At 44.0% G+C, this 25,490-nt stretch overlaps 1 protein-coding gene across 1 annotated transcript in view; it reads left to right on the plus strand.

The window, feature by feature from the left end:
* The window catches only part of TG (thyroglobulin), a 422,996-nt gene that overhangs the window by 111,848 nt on the left and 285,658 nt on the right, over positions 1–25,490 (plus strand). The window contains exons 21-25 of the mRNA XM_029587208.1: positions 6,626–6,847; positions 8,277–8,426; positions 11,562–11,732; positions 20,649–20,768; positions 21,978–22,093. Coding sequence (XP_029443068.1) covers positions 6,626–6,847; positions 8,277–8,426; positions 11,562–11,732; positions 20,649–20,768; positions 21,978–22,093 — 779 coding nt within the window. The remainder of the gene's footprint in view (positions 1–6,625; positions 6,848–8,276; positions 8,427–11,561; positions 11,733–20,648; positions 20,769–21,977; positions 22,094–25,490) is intronic.

Raw genomic sequence — 25,490 nt, forward strand, 5'->3', positions numbered from 1 at the left:
GTTTCAATTGAATGTAGAGGGCAATAACCAGACTGGAGTAGATCCAGAATGGCTTGAAATGTAAGAAAATCAATACAGCAGCAGTGAACATTCAAGTAGTTTTGGAGGCAGAAGGGAGATGGGACAATATTTGGCAGGACAGGTAGGATCCAGTGAGGGTTTTTTAAGGAGTGGTTTGATTACAGCACATTTGAAGGCAGCAGGTACAGTAGCAGTGGAGAATGATAGATTGAGGATGTGACAGGTAGAAGGGACAACAGAAGTGGAGATGGAGCTGAGGAATCTGGTGGGGACAGGGTCAGAGGAGCAAGTAGAGAGTTTGGAGTAAGCGAGAAGACAAGCAGTTTTCTCCACTGTGACTTCAGGAAAGGAGGAGAGAGTGGCAGAGGCTAGGGTTACAGTAGAGGAAAGACGGGGGGAGAGGCAGATAAAGTTGATTTGGTTGAGAACTCAAGACTAATTTTATGAATCTTACCATGGAAGTAGTTAGCCATAGTCTTGGCAGAGAGTGAAGGGGAAGAAGGAGGTGAGGGAAGTTTGAGGAGGAAATTGAGCATGGAAAGAGCTGGCGAGGGTTGGATGTAAAGAATTTGTCCGATGGACATAGTAATCTTGTTTGGCAAGTACAATAGCAGACTGGAAAGTGCTCAGCATGAACCTGAAATGTAGGAAGACCTGCATGGGCATGGGATTTTAGCCAGAGATGTTCTGCAGAGTGGAGCTAAGGCAGCAAAAACCTTGGTGGTGGCAAAGTTCCTGCCTGTCTGCCTCACATGCCGTAATTCTACCCCTATCTCTATTGTGATTTCTCTCTCTCTTCCTCCTCCCCCCCCCCCCCCCCCACACAGAGGACTTCTGATTCTCTCTTCTCCCCTACAACAGAGAAATTATTCTCTCCTCCTCATCCTCTATGGGTATCAGGGTTCCAACAGTACTATCAACAGAAGGCATTGAGCATGGAGACTGAATCGCTCTGTGCTAATAGGTCCCACCTTTGGCATGAAAGCCTTGAAGGTGCGAGGTCACTATAGGATCTGTGAGCATGAGCTGACACAGTCTCCATGCTCACTGCCTTCTATTTTTAGTGCTCTTGGAGGCCTTATGTCCACAGCGAGTATGGGAAAGGAATCATAGGGTCACTGGGGGAGGAAGAGGAGATTGGAGGGCTACCAAAGTAGGCAATGGAAATCCAATCAGAAATCTAGATTTAGGGAAATAAATGTGTAGACTTTCAAGGAAGGTGTGTGATAGGGTCTGGATTTAAAGCTCTGTATTTTGGGAAGTGGCATGGCGCTAACATGGTTTAGGGGCAGCAAAAGCAAAAATCTATCACTGGGCAGGGCCTCAAATGTTTTGTTGTGGGTCAGGGACAGATTCTGTGTGCAGGAGCTAGAATATTATGCAGCAAGGTTTATGAAATTCTGTGGCACATATACAGTAGTGCTTATGCTTTTGAATATTAAATTATGCAAATATATTATGCAAAATAAAGACAAATTAATATAGTAGTTTTCTGACCACATTTGTTTGTCTGTATAATTTATTTTGTTCCTTTTGAGTTTTTCTGGTTGGAGCAGCTCAGGTATCAGTGTTTGGAAGAACTTGGAGATGGGGCTGTTGAGATACACGACATTGAAAAGTGGTCTAGAAATGTTCAAATAAATAAATAAATGAGTTTAAGCCTGCAATATTGAATAGAGTTAAATCTATTGTAAGGTCAATAGGTGGCACTGTTCTGTTATAGAAGTTTAAGTAAGGGGGGGGTGGCGGTGGGAGAATTATTTTCTCTTGTTGCCTTTCCTGTGTACTGTATTGTGTGTTAGTTGTTTGTTCCCTTACTGATCTGAGGAGATGCTGTTCACTCCCTGCCTCAAACCGTAAAAAGATAAACACCCTGTTTCAGATTCCTGCTATGTCTTGTTCTCAAGTATTAGGAATATGCTTTCATTTTTTTTTCCATTTTGTTTTGATGTAGTGCACACTAAATCGAAATGGCACGCTCTAAATCAAAATAGTATGCATTAAATCGAAAGAAAAAAACATGGCATGAATAAAATGCAAAAACGAAACAAAAACAAATACTTTTTTGGCTGTACACTCCTACTGAGTATGTCAGAACAAGCTTACTCTGTAACAGGAGCAGAGAGAGGTAGAGGTGAGCTTGGGTTTAGGAATAGGAGAGGGAACAAGAGGAAGGATCAATATTGGGGAGAGGGAGAAAAGATCAGGGATGGGGAGGGAGGAATAGGGGAAGAGGAGAAGGAAGGAAAATTAGGGATGCAAGGGATCTGGAAGAGGGGAAGAGAAGGCAGAGGAAGGGAAGTTTTTGGGATCAGAGGGACCAGAAGGGAGAGGTAGGAAGATTCCAGAATCTAGGAATGGGAAAGAAGGGAGAAGTGGGTTAGGTTCTGGGATCTGGGGGAGGAAGGATCCCTCATTGTATCTTTCATACCTTCATAGTCCTTCCTTCCCCATCCCTGATCACTCCCTGTCTCTTCCCCTTCTGATCCTCCCTCGCTGATCTGGGCTGGTAGGAGGCGGAGGAGAGTGGCATCGTCAGAGTAGTTAAATCACAAGGAGATTGTGATAAATTGCAGGAGGACCTTGTGAGACTGGAAAATTGGGCATCCAAATGGCAGATGAAATTTAATGTGGATAAGTGCAAGGTGATGTATATAGAGAAAAATAATCCATGCTATAGTTACACAATGTTAGGTTCCATATTAGGAGCTACAACCCAAGAAAGAGATCTAGGCGTCATAGTGGATAACACATTGAAATCGTCGGTTCAGTGTGCTGCGGCAGTCAAAAAAGCAAACAGAATGTTAGGAATTATTAGAAAGGGAATGGTGAATAAAACGGAAAATGTCATAATGCCTCTGAATCACTCCATGGTGAGACTGCACCTTGAATACTGTGTACAATTCTGGTCGCCGCATTGCAAAAAAGATATAATTGCGATGGAGAAGGTACAGAGAAGGGCAACCAAAATGATAAAGGGAATGGAACAGCTCCCCTATGAGGAAAGGCTGACGAGGTTAATGCTGTTCAGCTTAGAGAAGAGACGGCTGAGGGGGGATATGATAGAGGTGTTTAAAATCATGAGAGGTCTAGAACGGGTAAATGTGAATCGGTTACTTACTCTTTCGGATAATAGAAGGACCTGGGGGGCACTTCATGCAGTTAGCATGTAGCACCTTTAAAACTAATCAGAGAAAGTTCTTTTTCACTCAATGCACAATTAAACTCTGGAATTTGTTGCCAAGGGATGTGGTTAGTGCAGTTAGTGTAGCTGGGTTTTAAAAAAGGATTGGATAAGCTCTTGGAGGGGAAGTCCATTACCTATTAATTAAGTTGACTTAGAAAATAGCCACTGCTTTTAATAACAACAGTAACATGCGATAGACTTAGTTTTGGGGAACTTGCCAGGTTCTTATGGCCTGGATTGGCCACTGTTGAAAACAGGATGCTGGGCTTGATGGACCCTTGGTCTGACCCAGTAAGGCATGTTCTTAAATGTTGAGAGGTGACAGAAAAAGATGTTGCCCAAGGTGCCACCATTATTCCCTTTAAGTTGCGTGCATGCATGGCCACGCAGTTTCCTGGCACTGCCATGAGGACTGCACCAATGGCTGCCCATGACCCAGCAGGAGCCCATGTCGCTGCAATATTCCCATCCATGCCCATACCACAAGCCATTTCAGATCTTGCAGGCTGGCACTTCCTGATGCTGATCTGGCAGTGAACGAGAGCAGCAGGGAGGAAGTGCTGGTCTATGAGTTTTGTACGTTGCCTGCGGTGCCTGCACAGATAGGGAGAAGCGGTCAATAGCAGTAACAGGGGGCCTCAGAGCTGCTCTTACCTATGGGGCAAAAGTGCAGTGGAACCAGCCCCGCATAGCAGGGGGACCTTAGACGGAAGGGATTCTTCTTTCCAGCATGTTTTTAAATTTATCTATATTCATCTTTAAAAGCAACTTAAAAAATGGCAACGAGGGTCCCATACAAAGTATCACAGCCTGCTGCGCTTCCTGTATCCTTTCCAGAAATAAGATGTTATTGTAATAATGGACACTGCCTACGCTCCTCGTTACCAACCACTCTGTGCCTGGAGGAAGTGCAGGCCAGCTCAGGAACAGCCCATAGATCAAACGCTGAGTGCGATAAAAATGTGTCGGGACAGTTTATTTTCCAGTTTTTACCAGCAACACCTGGAGCCCATCTATGTGTCCTGGGTCTTTCCATAACCCAGGCTCGACGAGAGAGAGCCTGGCTCCACCAGGCACCTCCCTACATAATAGATGTTTTTGTCTATCGGCCTGTGGACCTTTCTATCACTATGCACTGCTCAGCTAGGCAGGTTCCCCGGGGGGAGAAACCCTAAGCAAACAATTAAGCTTTGCCTCTTTCATGGTGGTGCAATAGGGTGCAATAAGCTTCGGGCACCTTTTTACTCGTGTTTTAGGAGTTTAAGTTTAGGAGTTTACGTTTTTTAGGTGCTCAGAAAACATGCGCTAAAACGTGAGTACAAATAGATGTTAAAATTAGGACACCTCTGTGCTAATCCCACTGAAATGCAAGGATCAGTGATTATTTGCCAATGGAGGAAAGTGCCTTATAGCCCTGAAGATTTAGCTCACTTTTTTTTAATGCTTGAATTTTAATTCTTGGGTCAGAGGTGGAATAAAGTCAACTCACATGCTACAGCTGGGGCTAGTGCTAGACTGCGGCGCTGTGCCAATGTGGTCTCAGGCATGGCGTTCCTGGGTGCCATTTTTCTAAACGGCATCGGTTCATTTGAAGTCAGTGACCTCAGCTGGATCCCTGCCACTTTTTTTTTAATGGATGGCAGAAGAGAAAGGTGGGGTAGGAGGGGTTCTACAGGTTATTGAGTAAAGGGGGGCTTTCAGAGTGGGTTAATGAGTGGGTGGGAGGGATGGTTTACAGGATCAGGGGGTTTGTTGTGTGAGGTTTAGTAGGTGGTTGTTGGTTTAGAGAGCGGGCAGGGGATTTTTTTTAGCGAGCGGGTGAGGGTTGGGGGCTCTCTAGTTCCCAGGGCAATAGTCCCTCTGAGTCAGAGACCTTGGGACAGAGTCTCTCTGATTTGGGGGGGGTCCTGGAACAGAGACCAGCTTTATTTTGCTAGCAGCAGTCTGCTTACTCACTGTTCCCCAAGATGAGAGATGTTTCACCCTGCTTCATTCCTGAGCATGCTGGCTTAGTCCCACACTTGGTGATTAGGCATGGGTAAAGGCTGGCATAGGGAGATACCACTGGCACTTCCTGGGTACAGCCGCCCCTCCTGGGCTTTCTGCTGGCTGGCCCTCCCAGCCTCTTCACCAGGGTGTGTGTGTCCCTCTCTCCTTCTCTACCTAGGTGTAGGGAGTAGGACCTCTCCTCCTCTCCACCCACTCACCTTCAGAGCCTCAGGCTCTCCTGCCTCTATGGTTGCAAGACAATAGCCCTATCTGATATTAAGCATGCAATAAGTAACAATGCGGCAGCTTTCTGATCATGACTCACATTTCCATGACTCTCTCAGCTTTTCAGGTTAGGTTGTGCCCTGGTAAAATTCCCTGATGTCCATGGCCCCAGGAGGCAGGGGGATGTGGGCAAGGGCATCTCCTCCTATTGGCCATGCCTGCATATGCACAGGGGCAGGGATGTAAAGAGCAGGCCTTGCTCTGTGCCCGCAGCATGGGAAAGAACAGGAAGCAGGAGCGGGCAGGCAGGCAGGGCACAAGATTTTCCTGCCCCCAGCTTTTCAGTGTTTTGCTATTCTACTGTACTTGGGTACTTGCTCTGAAATGTCATGAAACTCTGGGAAGGAAATTCATAATTTAGAACCTTAAGAGACATATCTCAGGCCATGGTGTTCTGACTCTTAATAACGGGTAGAGCGTTGTATGAATGTACAAGGGCAGAATATCACATTTTATCCTACTACAAAGAAACTGTCAAGAACCGTGAACAGCCACAAGTTTTCAGGCAAGTTTAGGATGATTCTAGGATAAAAGGCCAAACGTAACAGTTCTTTGTTTGCCAGATGGAAAAGATCAGTCATCTTGGATGTAATGGCTAGATCATAACATATTCAAGGGAGAACAGAACAGGTCAATATAATAATTGTGCAGCAAAAGTACTGGGTTACAAATATAAGAAGCCATTCATTCCCAGGACAATGACAGTACAAGATTGTGCCTTGTTTTCATATGCATTATTCTATAAAAAATATACATTTATTGATGCCATGTTGCTTGATATTTTTATCTTGTATGGTTTATGATAGCCGAAGCACTCCTCCCACCTGATAGATATCATAACCCTGCAGAACAGTTCACCTGTCAATCTCATCTTTAATCCATTCTCCCGTTGTGTCATCAGCCAGGCACAGCATCTCTGAGAGCACATTGTTCCTCCAGTGGCTACTCATACAAAGTATAATGCCATTTTATAGAATAGTTTCAATCATAGAGAAGTTTACGTAGGTCTCAGTGATTACATATGCAATCTAATAACATATGACCAAACTTTCTCCATTATCGGTTCTCCAGCAACAAACGTCCCTCTGCGCTTCCTGCAGCTTCATCTCCATAAACCTGCTACCACTTTTTCTTTTCTCTTAGAAAATGCAATCGTTGGCCAACTGGTTGAGCCTTTTCTTTCCCTGATCAGCAGCGGTGAGTACTTGCTGCTGCTGGATTCAAAGTCATTCCCCGCAGATGTCGCCATACACTTCCCTCGAGATGCTGATTTCGGGATTTCTCCTGAAGTGAAGCTCGGCTGCGTAAAAGGGTTCCGGGAAAGTTCAGAGATGCAGACGCTTGTTGGCAAGGCTCGAGGATGTGGTACGTATCCCTTTTCCCTGATCCTTTGGGAGAAACTAGCCTGGAGGCATAATACATCGGACTTGATTTATTGATTCCGCACTGATCATCCCATCATTTATCCCCAACATGCATTCCTGCCATTACAGATGAGTTCTTCTAACACAATACTGATGAAACCCATTTGTTTCAGCTGAGGTAATAAGGATGTGTTCAGCCAGTTGTGAAAACAGAATCTAAAACCCATTATTTAAGGAAAACCTACATGTTTTCTAGCATGGGCGGGGCCAAAATCAATTATGTCCATTCTTGTCTTAATGAGTATGGCTGGTTGGTCTGTCATAGTTCTCAAACTATCAGCATTTCCTCAAATCGCACCGTATATGATGATGTGGGGCTTAGGGGGTGGTTTCAAACTATTAATTAGGCATATGAGGTTTGGCAGTGTTTCAAAGAAAGAAGAAGACAGGCTTGATTTGGATGCCAGGCTGGTTTTCTCACACTTTGTTTGAACTCCTCGTTCAATTGTTGATGAGCACAGTGCAACGTGGATTGCATCTAAGGTTATTCTAATTCCATTGCTTAGGTTTTATTTTGATTCCTGGTGTACAGGGCAACCTTCCTAATTCAGAAAAGTCATGCCACACATCGTAGCCTATATAGTCCAATGCTTCAGCAGTTTTAAGGGTATTCTGGTACTTTTTACCTACTATGTCATTACCTAAGAAATACTGGTATTTTCTCTTGATATTTATGATAGTGGATACTACAAGATGTTCTTTCAGAAATGATGTTACGGTATCAGTGGGTGATGGCTATTTTTATGTCTGCCACATATTTTAATACTTTCACGTTTGGCCTTTCACGTTCAGCTGAAAACCAACACAGAAAAATGAACTAAGTTTTCATTTGTATTTTGTTAATGCATGCTGTTTGCAAATATTTTAATGCACATTGGGGGGTTAATTTTATAACAGCCCATGTGGGCTGAAGTCTGCGTTCGGTAACTCCATGTGGACTTCTGCTTTGACATGGGCAAGTCTGCTTTAAAAATTAGCAGGTGTACACGGACCCCTGTGTGGCACAAGCATTCAGATTTTTCCTTGCACAAGTACAAGTGTACTTCTGCACATACTTTTGAACTTTGTAAGTGTCCTCACCCCCAATCTGTCCCCTGGAGCGCTTCTTTCAAGTCCACGTAACAGTACACATGAAACACTTCTGTGTATACTTTACACACACAACCCCTGAGGCAATTTTCAAAAAGCCCATTTACACGCTCAAAACCATTCTTCACAAATGCGTTTGGAAATCAGGCTCTTAAACAAAAGAAAACTGTACAAAAAAAAAAGAATCAAAACCAAAAAAAAAAAAAAAATGAAATGAAGCAAAAGAAAAATCTGCACGCCTCTATCGAATGCTAAGCATTGCTTTCCACCCATTTTTACAGTTGGTTGCCCAGCAGGGAGCTACTTTCAGAATGAAGAGTGCATTCCATGTCCGCGCAGCTTTTATCAAGGTCAGAGAGGGAGCACTGCCTGTGTGAAGTGCCCTGCGGGAAAATCTACCATTTCTACTGGAGCATTTAGAGAAACCCACTGTAAGTATATTAGAAAAGCGGGAAAGGGTAATTCACCCGCCGAGTACAGAAATGGCATCTAAAGACATGTATGGATGCTCTGCCGACCTTTGACTTGCTGAACAAAAGTTTGACCTTGACAGATCCAGCTTAGGCGGTTCTCACTTGTTGGCGAGAAGGAAAACATCAGGTAAGTAGGTCCTGGACATTCCTATTTAGTGCGTCTGAAATTTAACATCATTTTATTTGCCATTTTCATGCTTTGGGTTGTACAGACCCTCTTTACTTTCCATGTAAAAACTCTTAGGTAATTGGTTTCTTATCTCACGCGAGAAAATGCAATCCAATGCTTGATAAAAATGTGTTACGGGGCCAACTCACTAAAACTGCACAAATCCACGCCCCTCCCCCCCTCCTGTAGGAGGATAGGAACTGGATTAAGGAGTGGAGAGTTTGCTTATAAAGGTTGTGGAAAGTACACATAGGCATTCAGTGTCTTCTTCTTTCGTGCACTCTCTCTGGTGTCTTCTGTTATTTCTGTTGCCACTTTTGAGAATGCGCCGAGGTGCTGTTTGGGTTTGGGTTTGTCCGTGGTCTATTCAAAAAGATTTAACTGGCTAACTTTGAAAGTTAGGCAATTAAATCTCTGCTTTGAAAAGTTGTCCCACACTAAATCATCTAAACTTAACCTGTGAAATTCACAAGGCAGCCAAATGCAGCCATTATGAGAAGGGGCGGCTCCAGGGACATTCTCAGGGTGGGTTTACCACGTAGCCGGTTAATGGTGATTTTCAGCATTAATTGGCCAAGTTTAGGCGAACAATCCCCGCCACACAAGTAGCAGCCCTAAATCTGGTGCATGGACATTAGTGTGATCTGGAAAGAAAGGCACCTTTTATACAGGCCATGATCATGGAACATTCTAATATTTTCTATCACTTTGTGTTTGCCACAGTCGTGAGTCTCTTATACTGTCACACTCGGTGGCTTCTACAATGCCGCTCAACCAAACAGGTCTATGTTAAAGGCATGCTTATCCCCAAGATTTCTTTCATCTCTCGTGTATCCTTCCTAGAGAGAGCGAAGGGTCCTCTGGCGTAGGTAGGGGGGAGATGGCATGGATTCTGTGATCGCTCTAAGGAGTGAGGACTTATAAGCACATCCCTGCAGAAGAAGAAGAAGACGACACCATAAGCATTCTATTGAGAAACCTCTGGCCCCTTTTGGAGAGGGATGTCTGGATGGATAGGCCTTGGATGCCACTCCAATGCTTACTGAAAGCAGAATGCATCTGACCACCGCATATCTCCTGTTTGAAAGTGTTGTGGTGTTTTTATATTTTATCTTGGGTCTGTATGTGATGTTTTTTATCCTGTATTATTTTATGTATATAAAGAATGTGGTCCGCATTGAACTTACGGAAGTAGCGGAATATAAAATGGATTAAATAAATAAATTTGGCCTCCCATGCAGCTTTTGCACCAGCTTTGCATGGCAAGTATTTTTATTCACTGGCCTGCCTCGTAACTAGCCATTCGCCTGTGTCTCCTTTCTGGCCTCAAAGAGGGCAATTTTATAACCTTGTTTTCTGGAGTAAAGTCTGTTCATACCTTTTATGCTCAGACAGTGCCCCCAACTTTTCAAAGCAAGGTGATATGCTGAGGTTCGCTTTGGAAATTTCTGGGTGAGAGGCCTGGACATGTGCACACAGACTCACCCCCCAGAAAGTTAGGGCTGCTCTATCGAGGGCAGAGCTATGTGCACCCTGTTCCCCTCCCCCACCCCACCAGAGTGCTTATCCCTATTGCTTATAAAAATATGCAGGAAATTGGTTTCCGTGCATACTTTCATGCAAACTGTATCCCGGGCTATTTTACAACGGCCATCAGGCACGAAAATGACTAAGAACCAGGCCCAAAATGAATGAATCGAACCCCCCCCCCCATAACGGCTAGACAAGGAGCAGGCAATTCTGGTCCTCGAGTGCCTCCAGCCAGTCGGGTTTTCAAGATCTCCATAATGAATATTCATGGCATGAAGTTTCACACCCGGCCTCCACTGCATGCAAATGCATCTCATGCATATTCATTGTGGATATGGCTTGCTGCTCACCAGTGGGCCGATACAGTAAAGTCTGCAGGAGAGCGGGCGAAAGCTGGTGCGCGGTGCGCGCGATTCAGTATTTAAATTAGGTCCGGCGGTAGATCCGGGTAAAAGGAGGTGCTAGGGACACTAGCGTGTCCCTAGCACCTCCTTTTTGACAGGAGCGTCGGCTGTCAGCGGGTTTGACAGCCGACGCTCAATTTTGCCGGCGTCGGTTCTCGAGCCCGCTGATAGCCACGGGCTCGGAAACCAGACGCCGGCAAAATTGAGCGTCCGGTTTTCGGCCCGACTGCCGTGGGCCGAATTCCACTTTTTTTACTCTTCGGGACCTCCGACTTAATATCGCTTTGATATTAAGTCGGAGGGTGCACAGAAAAGCAGTTTTTACTGCTTTTCTGTGCACTTTCCTGGTGCCGGAGGAAATTAGCGCCGACCCAAAGGTCGGCGCTAATTTCTGAAAGTAAAATGTGCGGCTTGGCTGCACATTTTACTTTCTGTATCCCGCGCGCATACCTAATAGGGCCATCAACATGCATTTGCATGTTGAGGGCATTATTAGATGCCGCGGGTTGGACGCGTGTTTTCCTCCCCTTACTGAATAAGGGGTAAGGGAAAATGCGCGTCCAATAGCAGGCTAACAGTGCGCTCCGTCGGAGCGCACTGTACTGTATCGGACTGCAGAGCTGGTGTTGCCTACCCCTGCTGTGCTAGACTGAAACAGCCCTCTTGGTTTGCATTAATGGGGGGGGAGGCAGTTTTCAGCAGCGGGTGGGGTAGATTTGAGCTCATGGATCTTCCAGGTAATTTTCAAAGGGAAAACCTTGTGGTTCATTTTCCTTTGAAAATTAACTTCTGCAAGGTCCGTGGGGAGGGTTTACATCGGATCTGGAAATCAGATCTGTGCCTGTGTTTCCCCTCAGCTGGTCTCTCTCCATCCCCAGGAATGCCTCTTTTTTTCCTGTACATAAATCTAGGCTCCTTTTTTTTTGCAGTTTAACTTGAGCATACCAAAGTTATCATAAAACACCCTGACGTTGTGTTTACTTGTACCAGGTGTCACAGAATGCCAGAGGAATAGCATGGGCTTGCAGTGTGATGAAGAGGGTCAGTATAGCCCTTCCCAGCAAGATGTAACCAGTAAAAAGTATTTCTGCATGGATGAAGCTGGAGAGAGATTGGACTGGACCGAAACGGATGGGAAACTCACCAATTCCCAGTGTTTGCGTATGTATCGATCCAAGTCCAACATGGGGGTGCATAATGCTTAAAACACTTGGGCTTGCGAGCAAGTTTTCAAAGGGAAACTCCTCACGGGGCTTCCCTTTGAAAATTCAGGGGAAATGTGGTTCTTTGCTATGCACATACTCTGCAGATAGAAAGTATGCATGGGGAATTCACTTTGAAACCTCTCCCAACACTGGGCCTGTTCCTTTTCCATGCAGCTAAAAGCACGTGCGCTGTCATGGAGAGTGCGTATTTCAATCCTCATTCATGGGGGCAATTTTCAAAAGGTGTTTGTGCCCAATTAAATATCTGTTTACCCACATAAACATTATTGAGAATTGCTGCACTTCCATATCTATATATCTATATCTATCTATAGATACAGTAGAAATATACATACTAGCAGAAATAACCATTCTTTGCCAACCTTGGAGGACCTTTCCCCCTGCAAAAAAGTCCATATTATAGGCAAGCTTGATCAAAGCCTCTTGGAGTACAACATTAGGAGCTGTGGGAGGACCTGCCTCATCAATAGGAAAAACACCGTGCTCAGCCGGTGTTGGGTGTCTTTTTGTCAGTAATGCTCAAAGCGGTCGGCATCCCCGGTAATTCATGTGATTTCTAGGTGAACGCTGCCCTCTCTATAAACAGAACTGTGCACCTTCTTCCATGGTCCATTTCGGCTCTCGTCCTAGAGGGCTCCGAGTCCGCGCTCTGAGTGGTTTTGGCTAGGGGGGGTCACGTTTTTATTTTTTTTTCCCAGGCAGCTAAGGGAGGGTTTATCCAAAGCACCTGCTGAGCCAGCCGTGCCAGGGCTGCACATTGTTTCTAATTAGCTGTTGCTTGGTTTGGTTTAGCGCTCAAGAACTCTCAAGAATTCATCCTCTCCATGGCACCTTTATTTTTTTTTATTATCTATGTCCTCATCTCTTGGTTTTCTGTGTCAGACCATCTCGAAATAAGATTTAAATGCTTTTTCCTACTATTTAAATGGAACTTTTAATGGGTGTATTGTGTACTTTTTTTTTTTTTATTTGTTCTATTCATTTCACCAATCTCACCCTTAGACTTTGTTGCAGTCTGTAGAGGAAAAAAAAAAATAAAGAATACAGTTCTTGCTGCACAGCTGTTTCTTGCTTTAGACAGACTGGCAAAGTAGCTTGGATGGAAAAAATAAATTGGATTTATTATGTTTCCAAAATGCAAAGGCTGCTGTATTTATCATTATATTTTAAATAATTATTCTGTTCTATGGTTTGTCTTCCTCACACAGACAGATTTTTAACAGAAGACATTTATTAAGCAACATGGCCTACAGGCCTACAGGAAGGGCACTTAACAGCTCTAACAGGTGGAGTTTTAGCTCAGAGAGTGCTTTTAGTGACCAGGGTTTTGTTTATTTTAAGTCAATGCCTGACATTTAAGGTCATGATTACATTGTAAACCCCACTGGAGGGTTAAAATTGAAATAACAATTAAAAGGCCATTATATCAATTTAAAAATTGTTTCTGAGCTATGAGCCTGAACAAAATGTTTGTCATAGGTCCTGAATAATGAAATAAGGAAAGGTCTTTGAAATAAAGAGCATAGTAATATAGTAACACAGGAACATAAGGTTTGTCATTCTAGGTCAAATCACAGGTTCATCAAGCCCAGTATCCTGTTTCCAATTCAGGTCAGAAATACCTGGCAGGATCTCAAAAGATCTAGCCAGATAAAAAAAAAAAAAGGTGTTTCATGGCGTGTCTGAGTTATTCGGCTAACTTAGCTGAATTTTGGTTGTGTTTGGCCAAGTTAGCTGCCTAACTGTAGGCCAGCTGAACAGTTGTTGCAGTTGGACACTGCTGGCGAGATAGTGGACCCTTGGGCAGGCCCACCTAGGGTGACAGGGTAGGCCGGGAGGTGGAGCCACAAGCAGGAGATGTTCACCCGGGAACCAGGAACCCCCCGGGAGGAGCCCGTAGGGCGCTGGGACCTCGGGACTTGGAATAGAGGCAGAAAGTCCAGGGGCTGAGATAGGCTTAAACCGGGACCAGAGCAAACAGGAAGGATAGGAAGTCCAAGGTACCCGGGAGCCAGGGGACCGGCTGTACAGGGCCGAGGGCCGGCTGAAGGCAGGGCAGCGGGCGGCAGCGGAGTCTGTAGCAAACCGGAGGCTGAAGCAGGCTGTAGGCTGAAGCGAAGTCGGTAGCAAACCGGAGGCTGAAGCAGGCTGTAGGCTGAAGCGGAGTCAGAGGCAAACTGGGGTCAGAGGCAGGCGGCAGGCAGCAGGCTGAAGCGGAGTCAGAGGCAAACCGGGGTCAGAGGCAGGCATCAGGCTGAAGCGGAGTCGGAAGCAGAACAGAGTCAGAGGCAGGCAGCAGGCTGAAGCGGAGTTGGAAGCAGACCGGAGTCAGAAGCAGGAAACGTGGAGATCACCAGGAACGCAACTAAGAACAACTATGGAGTTGTGAACCTCGTTGCAAGGCGATGAGAGAGAGTTTGAGCGCCGGTTATATCGGGGCTTGGGCGTGACATCAGCAGCACGGGCGGAGCCAGCCTTCCGGGAGTTGAGCGCTCAAGACGGGCGTCCTCACGCGCTCGTGAGACTGACGAGAAGCAGGCACGTAATGGCGGCTGCCACGTGGAGTGAGAGAAGCCCCCGGGGTCCAGAGCAGGCGGAACGCGGTGATTCCTGAAGCAGAGGTAGGCAGGTTTGAGCCCTAAGCGGAGGGAAGCGGTAGAGACCGCAACAGCAGTTACAATGAGAGCTTACACTTCCAGTGTGGCTGCTAATCATTACACTGGAAGTGCCATGGATCGCTGCATACTGAGATCTTGGGCCACATAAGGGGATATTTTCAAGTACTGGGTGGGTGGGAGAGCTTTGGAGGGGATTTTGGCATCAGGAGGGGGTTGGCAACGTTGCTCAATTTTTTTCAAATTTTTTTCTTGGGAAGGCCTGGAGCCTTGGTTGGTTTTGGTTTTGAAAGGGTTTGGAGGGGATCTCAGCCAGCAAAAGGTTTGTTACATTTATGGTGGGGTGGGTAAGGGGAATTGGGCTGGGAGGCCCATGGTAAATTATTTTTTTTTTTGTACATGAGTGCCACTTAAGCAGATATCTTTTGAAGATATCCAGTTAAGTGGCTGGGTATCCAGCCACACAAGGCCAGATAACTTTATATCTAACTTGCCATATTCAGAAGTTGGCCAGTTAGGTTTAAAGTTATCCATCTAATTTAAGATGCAGGCAGACATCCAGCAGTGAGTTGGAAGCTATCCAGTCTTTTGCACCGAGTGCCACATCTATGATTATCTGCCAGTTGGTGAGATGTTGTATGTGAGCACCTGATGCAAAGAACTCATGGCTATCAGAGAAGAAGTCTGATCTCTGGAGGCAAGAGTAGCAGATCTGGAGGAGCTGAAGCAGACAGAGAGCTATATAGAGGAGATCTTCAGGGACACAGTAGAATAGTCCCAACTCCAGTCAAGCAGCCCTTGTGCTGCTTTGGAGGATCAAGGTCACCTGGTAGGAGATCATCATCTTTGATGCGTTATCCTCTTGCACCAAGGATGTGTCTCCAGGGTCATGTGTCCAGGAGGAAAGGGTTAAGACAGCTGTTAGAATGGGTGATTCAATCATTAGAAATGTAGATAGCTAGGTGGCCGGAGGGTGTGAGGATTATTTGATAACTTGACTGCCTGGTGCAAAGGTAGCATTTCTTGCATGCCACCTAGATAAGATTTTAGAGAGTGCTGCAGAGGAGCTGACTGTCATGGTACATGTGGGTACCAATGACATAGGAAGATGCAGGAGGGAGGCCATGGAAGCTAAATTTAGGCTCTTAGGAAACTGAAATCCAGAATCTCAAGAGTTGCATTATCAGAAATGCTCCCCATTCCAAGTGCAGGAACCCAGAGGCAGGATGAGCTTCAGTGTTTCAATGCATGGATGAAATGATGGTGCATTGAAGAGGGTTTAAGATTTTTTAGGCACTGGGGAACATTCTGGGGAAGGGGGAGCTTATTCCTACAAGATGTGCTCCAACTTAAGCAGTGAAACCAAGCTGCTGGAATTGAAGTGCAGATTTAAACTAGATGATGAGATAGTACAGGTTTAGAGTCTTCTGGCAGCGGACCGGGTGACGTCGTTGCAATCCCAAGTGAAGCGTCTCCTTCATCTGGATGTGCCCATGGTGTGGGGCTATTTACAAGTCCTGGGGTCCATGGCATCCATGTTGGACTTGGTTCCATGGGTGTTTGCGCACATGAGACCACTACAATGCGTGCTGTTCTCCAGGTGGAGTCCTTGTTAGGAGGAGTTTCATCTTCCCTTGCTTCTGCTTCGGAAGTCCAGGACCAGTCTCTAGTGGTGGCTGTCTCATCTAAATTTAGAGAAGGGAATGGACCTGCAGTCTCTGGACTGGGTGGTGGTTTCCACGGACACAAACTTCTCAGACTGGGGAGCAGAGTGCTTGTGCAAGTCAGTGCAAGGTCTATGGCGGCCGGAGGAGAAGACATGGTCCATCAATTGTATCGAGACAAGGGTGGTCCATCAAGCCATGGAGGCTTTTCTGTCCCTGGTCAGGAGTAGAATGGTTCAGGTGTTCTCGGACAATACAACTGCTGTGGCATACATCAATTGGCAGGGCGCACGAAAAGTCATGCAGTGGTGCTAGAGGTTCGGAGATTACCTGGGTGGAGTGTCATCTCGAAGGTCTAGCCTCATCGCATGTAAGGGGAGTAGACAGTGCAGATGGACTTACTCAGCAGTCAACAGCTGGATCCAGGGGAGTGGTAATTGTTCCCAGAGCATGGAACTACATCTGTGCTAGGTGGGGCATTCCCCAGTTGGATCTGATTGTGACACTAATCAACTCGAAGACAGAGAGATATTTCAGTCGACGAATGGAAGTCAGTTCGGTGGGCCTCAATGCTCTGGTGTGCCCTTGGCTGACAGGAATCCTCCTGTACATTTTTCCTCCATGGCATCTCGTAGATCGGGTCCTCAGGTGCATAGAATCGCATCCCAGGAGCGTAGTTCTGCTAGTGCCAGAGTGGCTGAAGAGACCGTGGTTCACAGATTTGGTGGGCTCGCAGTGGAAGGTCCTTCAGGCTGGCTCATCTCTCAGAGTTGCTGCATCAGGGGCCCATATTTTCGGATCGGGTGGATCACTTCTGTCTCGCGGCCTGGCTTTTGAGAGGCAGAGACTAAGCTGGAAGGGTTACTCTGAACAGGTCATCTCCATGCTTCTTCAGTCCATACCGGCGACTCCATTGCATATGTTAGGTTCTGGAAACTGGTGTCTTCAGCGTCAACTAGATCCTTTGATGGTAGAGGTGTCACATGTGTTAGACTTCTTGCAGCAGGGGTTGACCAAGGGTTTGGCATAGTACTCGTTTTGTGTGCAGGTGGCTGCCTTGGGAGTGCTCAAAGGCAGGTTTCAGGGTAGGACTCTGTCCGCTTATCCGGATGTCATTAGATTCCTCAAGGAGGTTAAGACTTTGCATCCTCCAGTGTAAAAGATTTGTCTGGATTGGAATCTCAACTTGGTCCTTTGTGTCCTCTGTGGACCCCCTTTTGAGCTTTTGAGAAGAGCGACCCTGAAAGATTTGATACTGGAAGCATTTTTTCTGCTGGCATTTTGTTCGACTAGAAGGATTTTGGAGCTGCAGGCACTGTCGTGTAGAGAACCGCTTTTGTGGATTTCCAGGGATGGAGTTTTGTTGAGAACAGTATCTTCCTTTGTTCATAGGGTGGTGTCTTCCTTTCATGTCAATCAGACAGTGGAGCTTCCGGGGTTTCTGGAGTGGTCAAAAGATTCTCCTCAGGAAAGAGAGTTACATCTTCTGGATGTACGGCGGACTCTTCAATGATATTTAGAAGTTACTAATGCATTTCATCATTCAGATCATCTGTTGTTCTATTCAGTGGAGTGAAGAAAGGGGATAAGGCCTCTCAGGCTACCATATCTCATTGGCTTAGGGAGGCCATTTGTTCTGCTTACATTTGTAAGTTGTAGCAGATCCCTGTGGGTTTGAGAGCGCATTCCACTAGAGCGCAAGCCGCGTCCTGGACTGAGTGTCAGCAGCTGTCACCAAAGGGGATTTGGAGAGCTGCGGTGTGGTCCTCTGTTCATCCCTTTACCAAGCATTATCATTTCAATGTTAGAGTGCAGGACGAGCTGTCTTTTGGAAAGAATGTTCTGCACACAGGTCTTTCAGGTGCCCGCTCGGTTTAGGAATGCTTTGGTATATCCCACAAGTCTGGACTGATTTAGGTATGTTCAGGAAAGGAAAATTGGTTCTTAACTTCTAATTTTCATTCCTGTAATACCATAGATCAATTGGGAGGCCCTCCCAGTTGACTCTGAAAGATTGATTTTCCTGCCAAATATAGTAATTTGTTCTATTATAAGAGAAGAATCTTTACCTTAGGGGGTATCTTAGTGGGGCAGGATCCAATTTTCCTTTAGCACCTCAGAGACCTAGTGGAAGGAGGATAACCAATAGGACACTGCAATACCAGGGAACAAATTATATTGCAGTGATAGGATGGATCAAATTGATGGAGGGGTGTCACTATATGTTAAAGATGGCATACACTTAGATAAAAGTTCTGCAGGAAACAAAATGCACTGGAGATCTTTATGGATAGAAATGCCATGTGAAAGAGCGAATAGAACGGCAGTGGGGGTTTTCTACTGTCCACCTGGCCATAATGAATAGACAGATGATGAAATCCTAATAGAAATTAGGGAAGCTAACAATTAGCAACTCAGTAATTTAATGTGGACAAGTGGAAAGTGATGCACATAGGGAAAAGCAACCCAAATTATAGTTACACAATGCATTACCCACCCAGTGTGCAGCAGTGGTCAAGAAAGCAAATAGAATGCTAGGCATTATTAGGAAAGGAATGGAGAATAAAACAGTGAATATCACAATGCCTCTTTATCACTCCATGGTGCAAATGCACATTAAGTATTGTGTGCATCTCCAAAAAGATATAGTAGAATTAGAAAAGTCAAAGAGAAGGACCACCAAAATGATAAAAGGGATAAAATGGTTCCCCTATGAGGAAAGGCTATAGAGTTTGGGGCTCTTCAGCTTGGAGAAGAGATGGCTGAGGGGAGATATGATAGAGGTCAATAAAATAGTGAATGAAGTGGGTCCAGTAAACGCAAATCGGTTGTCAAATTGATTGTTTACTAGGGATGTGCATTCGTTTTAAACGAAAAGACAATAGCAATGAAATTGTCTATTTCGTCTTGTTTCGGGAGCGCCACAAACCAAAAAATAAAAAGACAAAATTTTGTAAAAATTAGTATTTCGTGTTAGTGTGCACTAACGGGACTTAGTGCATGCTAACTAGATGATAGTGTGCACGAACCATAGTTTGTGCGCACTAACTGGAAATGTTACCAATAAGTTAAAAAATGTCAATTGTGGGAGCAGTTTGTTAGCTAGAAGTATGGTTCTGCATTCCCATTGGCTATGTCCTTAATTACTTGCTTGTATTGCCAAGGTTGCAAGGTGGTGTTTGTAGGGGGATGGCCACTGACTAGTAACAAATGTAAACAAACAAGTGATATAATAATATCCTTAAGTTCTAGTCAGCAAAAGCATGTAATGCAAATGTATATTTTGAATTTGCCAATCCCTTTGTATTTTAGGAAAGGGACCCTAGCATTTTGGGATATGCATACTGGGGTAGATTTTCAGACCGCGCGAATAGGCGTACTTTTGCTGGCGCATCAGGCGCAAGCAAAAGTACGCGGGATTTTAGTAGATACGCGCGTAGCCGCTAAAATCCTGGATCGGCGCGCGCAAGGCTATCGATTCTGTATAGCCGGTGCGCGCCGAGCCGCGCAGCCTTCCCCCGTTCCCTCCGAGGCCGCTCCGAAATCGGAGCGGCCTCGGAGGGAACTAATTGATGCATGCAGCTATTTTGAATTTGTGGCCCTTCCAGCAAATGGCTCCCTCTCACCAGTGAAGGCACTGCTGGAAACTGAAGGGGGGAAGTACAAACATGAGGACTGGGGGATGAAGGGCTAAAGCTAAGACCCACTAGTATATACTACTAATACTTATCACTTCTATAGTGCTAATTGATGTATGCAGCATTTTACAGAAACATGTGAGAGACGGTCCCTGCTCAGCAGAGCTGACAATCTAATCAAGACAAACATAGCAACCTTCTGCCAGATATTACTGGAGCCTGGTGGAATGAATGTGACCACGGGAGATAGGGAAGGAGTCCAGAGCACATTTTACGACTATTGCCAAGGTTTTGGTTTTTTTTTGGGAGGGGAACAGTCCCTGGGCCATAAAAGCTCAATCTAACTTTGAGGGGTAGGTGGAGTGTGAGACTATAGATGGCCACTCATGCTTTCAGAGGGGAGAGTGAGGAAACCTTTTTGCCTCAGGGTGAGGGGTGTGGAAGAAGAGACTGCACATTGAAAGAGCCCCTCTTTTCCCTATACTGAGTCCCCTGCGGCCGGCTGAGGTGGACTATAGGAGACAACGCAGAACATGGTGGTATTACAATGGCCAGATGCCAGTTTAATACAGCCATGGCAATGTCGATTGTTTTCTGAATATTATTATCTTAGTGCATCAATCATTAAAGCCCAAAGTATCAGCTGCATTATAACGAGCAGGTGACTCACATTATTTATTTATTTAAATGGTTAGATTCTGCCCAATCCAGGCCAGCCCTTCTGGATGAATTATCTTGATAGTTTTAAGAACTTAGTTTCTTTTTGTAGATCAAAACATACTATGCCAGGGCATGATGTATAAAAAGAGATTGAGGCCAATAATACTGGATCGGGCTACATCCTACTGGGCCTGATTCCCACGATGCATATATCAGCATATTTCTCTAATTGTCAAAACTGAATGCGGGCTGTCATTCTCTTTCTTTATTGCAGTGTTACAGAAGTTTGAGAGAGTTCCTAAATCCAAACTGATTGCCAGTGAAGAGGATGCCAGTGTTCAGTCTGCGGCAACAACCAGAGAAAGCCACATAGATTTCCTGCAGTGCTTTCATGGTGAGTAGACAGTCTTGTGCTGTATGAGGCTCCTGGGTGCTGTAAGGACCCTCTTGTATTATTATGTTTTGGAAACAAAGTAATTAACCCCGTTAGCACAGAGGTGATGAGAGCTCCTTGACAAGAAATTGAAAGGAGATCATCATCAGTAGATTGTGAGGTAGTGGTCCTCTCAGTAAACCCTGTGAAGCTGGGACTTTACTTCTATCCCCTGCCCAAATATGAAGTGTATCATGCAGGTACAGTTTTCTTTCTTTATTGTCACTCAAAAATCCATTACTTACAGGTCACATCTCAGTTCGGTGGCCTAAGTCACCATGGCATTGCAATCAGGTCTGTATGAGGGTTTAAATGCAAGGTAGAACACCCTTTGCTCCTATAGCTTGAGAAGCTGCTGAACTCCTGAGCAGAATTCTGATACCTCACTACTGAGCAGAATTCTAATACCTCACTACTAGCATGTTGGCTCTGCCTGTTTCTCTTCCAGCTGTCTATTTTTCTCCATTCCCCATTTTCCCTAATTATCCCCCAGACCAGATTCTCTTAAAACTACAGCTCCCAGTAAGCTTTGCCCAAGAGTGACATCATTTCCTTTCTGGTTTCCAACGACTCCTCTAGAACCCCCCTTGAGTGATCAGCAGTCCAAAAATGCTGAAAGACATGTGGCATAGATACAAAGCAAAGGAAATGAGCATTCAAACATGTGCAAAACTCAAGACAAATTGGATTCAGCTAGGCTTCCCTCTCAATAGGTCATGCTAAAAGAATTTTGTTGATAAAAGAATAAGAAAAAAGCATGTAACCTAAACTAGTAGACAAACGTTCATAAATGCTAAATGCATTAAACTGTAATCAAATTAAACCAAGGGTAATATAGACTAAAGGTGACAATGGCTCTCTGATCTAGGAATTAATTCTCCTGGAAATCTAAGTTGGGGAAAATAAAATAAATTATGCACTTGAGTGGGATGGGATGGAATGGGACACCAAAATGGCCCATTGGACCATTTATGTGACCTTGAGAATGTTCTGAAACAGAGGTCATGATGATTTAACAGTCAATGTCTGCTGCGGGGGCGGGGGGGTGTCAGGATTTTTGAAAACATGAACGACTTGGAACTTTTCATTGGGGTGGGGGGGGGGGGAGCACAATAAAATCTGCACAGACAAATCAAAGTACAAATTTTCCGTTTCCATTTTTGCTTGTAGATTGTGCACTGGATCAGTCGTGTGACTTTCTCTCCGTGACCGGTAATGGCCCAGAAGCACTGTGCAAATTCTACAGAAGTGCAGAAGCAAACTTCAACTGCACCACTTCTGAACATGTAAATATTCCTACTCTGCACTTCCTGTAGCGAGTCTGAAAACTATGCTGCATGGACAGTGCCTTCATTATTTATTTATTTATTTATTTATTTATTTATTTATTTATTTTAAGTCTTTTCTATACCATCGCAACGGTTTACAAGTAGGCACATAAGTAAGTTTGCAGTAAGCGTACTATAGTGCATTCTAATCAGTGCCATTAAGTTTCGGTTACATTAAATCATAAAAATATGTACAAATGATTAGTGATGTAGGTTCTGGCCAGGTGTACCTAGAAGGTACTTTTGCAGGTCAAAAAAAATCACAATAACTGTGTTATATTACTACATGACATTCATTGTGTACTCAATTTGTTAAAATATTGTAATGCACATTTATGAGAATAGTGCTGTGTGCCGGTGCTCTTCTGTTTATTCCAGTGTATTTTCTATTCTCCGGTCTCTTTATAAAAGGCTTATTTAAAAAGCCATGTCTTTAGACTTCTCCTGAATGTTTTGGGGTCTCTCTGTAATCTGGTCTCCAAAGGCATTGCGTTCCAGAGTGTGGGTCCTGCTAAAGACAATGCCCTTACTCTTACCTGAGTTAGTCTCGCTGTCTTGACTGAGGGAATGGTTAAGAGAGCTTTGTTTGCGTAACGAAGGTTCCTGTGTGGTACGTGTACCCGTAGTGCAGTGTTTGGCCAGTCTGCTTTTTCATCATGTATTAGTTTATATATGGTGCATAGTGCTTTGTATTTTATTCTTTGTTCTATGGGTAGCCAGTGAAGTTCGGCCAGAGTTTCAGTTATATGGTCTCTTCTTCTTTTTCCAGTTAGTATTCTTGCTGCTGTGTTTTGTAGAATTTGAAGTGGTCTTATTGTTGTATTTTAATACATCGGATTAATTACTTAAGGAGTGCTCTACCAATTTGTGTTAAAGTTGGAAAGTTACCCTGGGTAGCCTTCCTGAGTTACTGCACCATGTACAAAAGATTTGGCATGCAAATTAGGGCCCCGTGTGTGGTAACTGTGTTCTCGCATACATACATTCCTTTCCCTGCCCAAAATAAGACAAAGTTTTAATGGCTAAACAGTTCAGGAACAATTAGAAATCAGCCCAGCTTGCTTGAACATTTTCAGACAAGACAGAACAGTGATTAAAACAAACCTCGCAGCTTGTGTGGTCATAATACAAGCCTCCTGGTGGTACTCAATTTCTGGCATTACTGACCCCCATGGGAAATATCAGGCTAATTAATGTGCTTTTGTACATAGGACATAATGGCCCAACAGCTTATTGTCCCACTTACTTAATTGAATGTGTGGCTGGAGTACAATTTACCATTGTTGTGATCTACAGCACATGCGTAAAACGTCAATGTGGCTTAGCGTACCGGCCCATTAATATCCTATTGTGGGTTATGTATTCGGCACAAACACTCTATTGAATAAATGTCTGAGAGCAAACTTCCACACATAAGTCTGCTTTGAAAATTATCTCATTGAACAAACACCCTACCGCACCTATATATGGACATAATAATGAAATGGTGGAAGGTGGAAGTTTCATAAATGGTCCAGGTTGCTATAAACGGCCGATATAGTCATCAACAAACTACCTCAAATGAAACTTTGTGTTATAACGGTCCATTCATTATTTAAGAATTTTTTTGCAATTAAAAACATAACTTCTTCATAAATCAAAGATGTTACTTAAATCAGAGATTGTAACCCCACTGTGGCAAACTTCAATGGTTTCCGCATTCATACTTGCTGTATCTTATGTATCACCGCAACAATCCAATATGGGCTCATTTCAGATAGCAATCCTTCCTCAGGGAAAAGCCTTCATTGTATGCAAATTTGTCTTATGCATATTCATTGTAGATATCCTGAAAACCAGGCCTGTTTGTGGCTCTTGAGGACCAAAGTTGGCCATCTCTGATATATATAGTAAGACTATCCTGGGTCTACCACAGGTATTATCACTGGTAAGTATCACAAACAATATACCCGTGTGTTACAGTTCAATATGTTCAATTTTTATTCATTAACAATCCTTTAAAAAAACATAAAACATCATCTATTACATCAGCCATTCATACCACTCTCATTCATACACAACAATAAAGTATTAAAATTTGACAATACAGACTTGTTACACTTTAACAATACAACAATATTGCAACACTCCCTAAGTTACAATGTAAACATGCTCCTCATTTACTAAATATCCCTATTCCAACTACATTTGGCACAAGATTTCTTTTCACTGTTATAAACCCTATTTAATTATATTAGCATGCTTCTTCTAAACGATCATTTGAAATTAATGCTCCTTATTACATTGCTGTTTGTAAATCAATATTTCTTTTATAACATCCCGACAGGAAGCTCCTGTTTCACCCATTGGTTTCTTCAGGGGATTTTGTTCACACACTGATTTTCATTTAACCTCTTCTTGAGTTTAGCACGCTTATTCCAAATTCACTGCCCAACTCACAGCATAACAGGAAACCTATTTTCCAATCCTCACTTGTAACTTTCCATTAAATGATTGTCTATTTCATCAAAAACTGCTTCTTTCCGCTGAAAGCCATATTATTTCATCTGTGTGTCATATATCTTTCCACTGGGTTCTCAACAGATATTTCATCATGTCTTCCTCTAACAAACATTTCATCGTATCGCCCTTTTATTATGCGTAGTACGCAGCCGCGGCGTTGTCTTGTCGAGGAAAGATGTCTTGAATTATGGCGGTCTTCGCATAATAAAAGGGCGATACGATGAAATCTTTGTTAGAGGAAGACATGATGAAATATCTGTTGAGAACCCAGTGGAAAGATATATGACACACAGATGAAATAATATGGCTTTCAGCGGAAAGAAGCAGTTTTTGATGAAATAGACAATCATTTAAGGGAAAGTTACAAGTGAGGATTGGAAAATAGGTTTCCTGTTATGCTGTGAGTTGGGCAGTGAATTTGGAATAAGCGTGCTAAACTCAAGAAGAGGTTAAATGAAAATCAATGTGTGAACAAAATCCCCTGAAGAAACCAACGGGTGAAACAGGAACTTCCTGTCGGGATGTTATAAAAGAAATATTGATTTACAAACAGCAATGTAATAAGGAGCATTAATTTCAAATGATCGTTTAGAAGAAGCATGCTAATATAATTAAATAGGGTTTATAACAGTGAAAAGAAATCTTGTGCCAAATGTAGTTGGAATAGGGATATTTAGTAAATGAGGAGCATGTTTACATTGTAACTTAGGGAGTGTTGCAATATTGTTGTATTGTTAAAGTGTAACAAGTCTGTATTGTCAAATTCTAATACTTTATTGTTGTGTATGAATGAGAGTGGTATGAATGGTTGATGTAATAGATGATGTTTTATGTTTTTTTAAAGGATTGTTAA

The sequence above is a fragment of the Rhinatrema bivittatum genome, chromosome 2 (assembly GCF_901001135.1).
Source record: "Rhinatrema bivittatum chromosome 2, aRhiBiv1.1, whole genome shotgun sequence".
Taxonomy (NCBI): Eukaryota; Metazoa; Chordata; class Amphibia; order Gymnophiona; family Rhinatrematidae; genus Rhinatrema; species Rhinatrema bivittatum.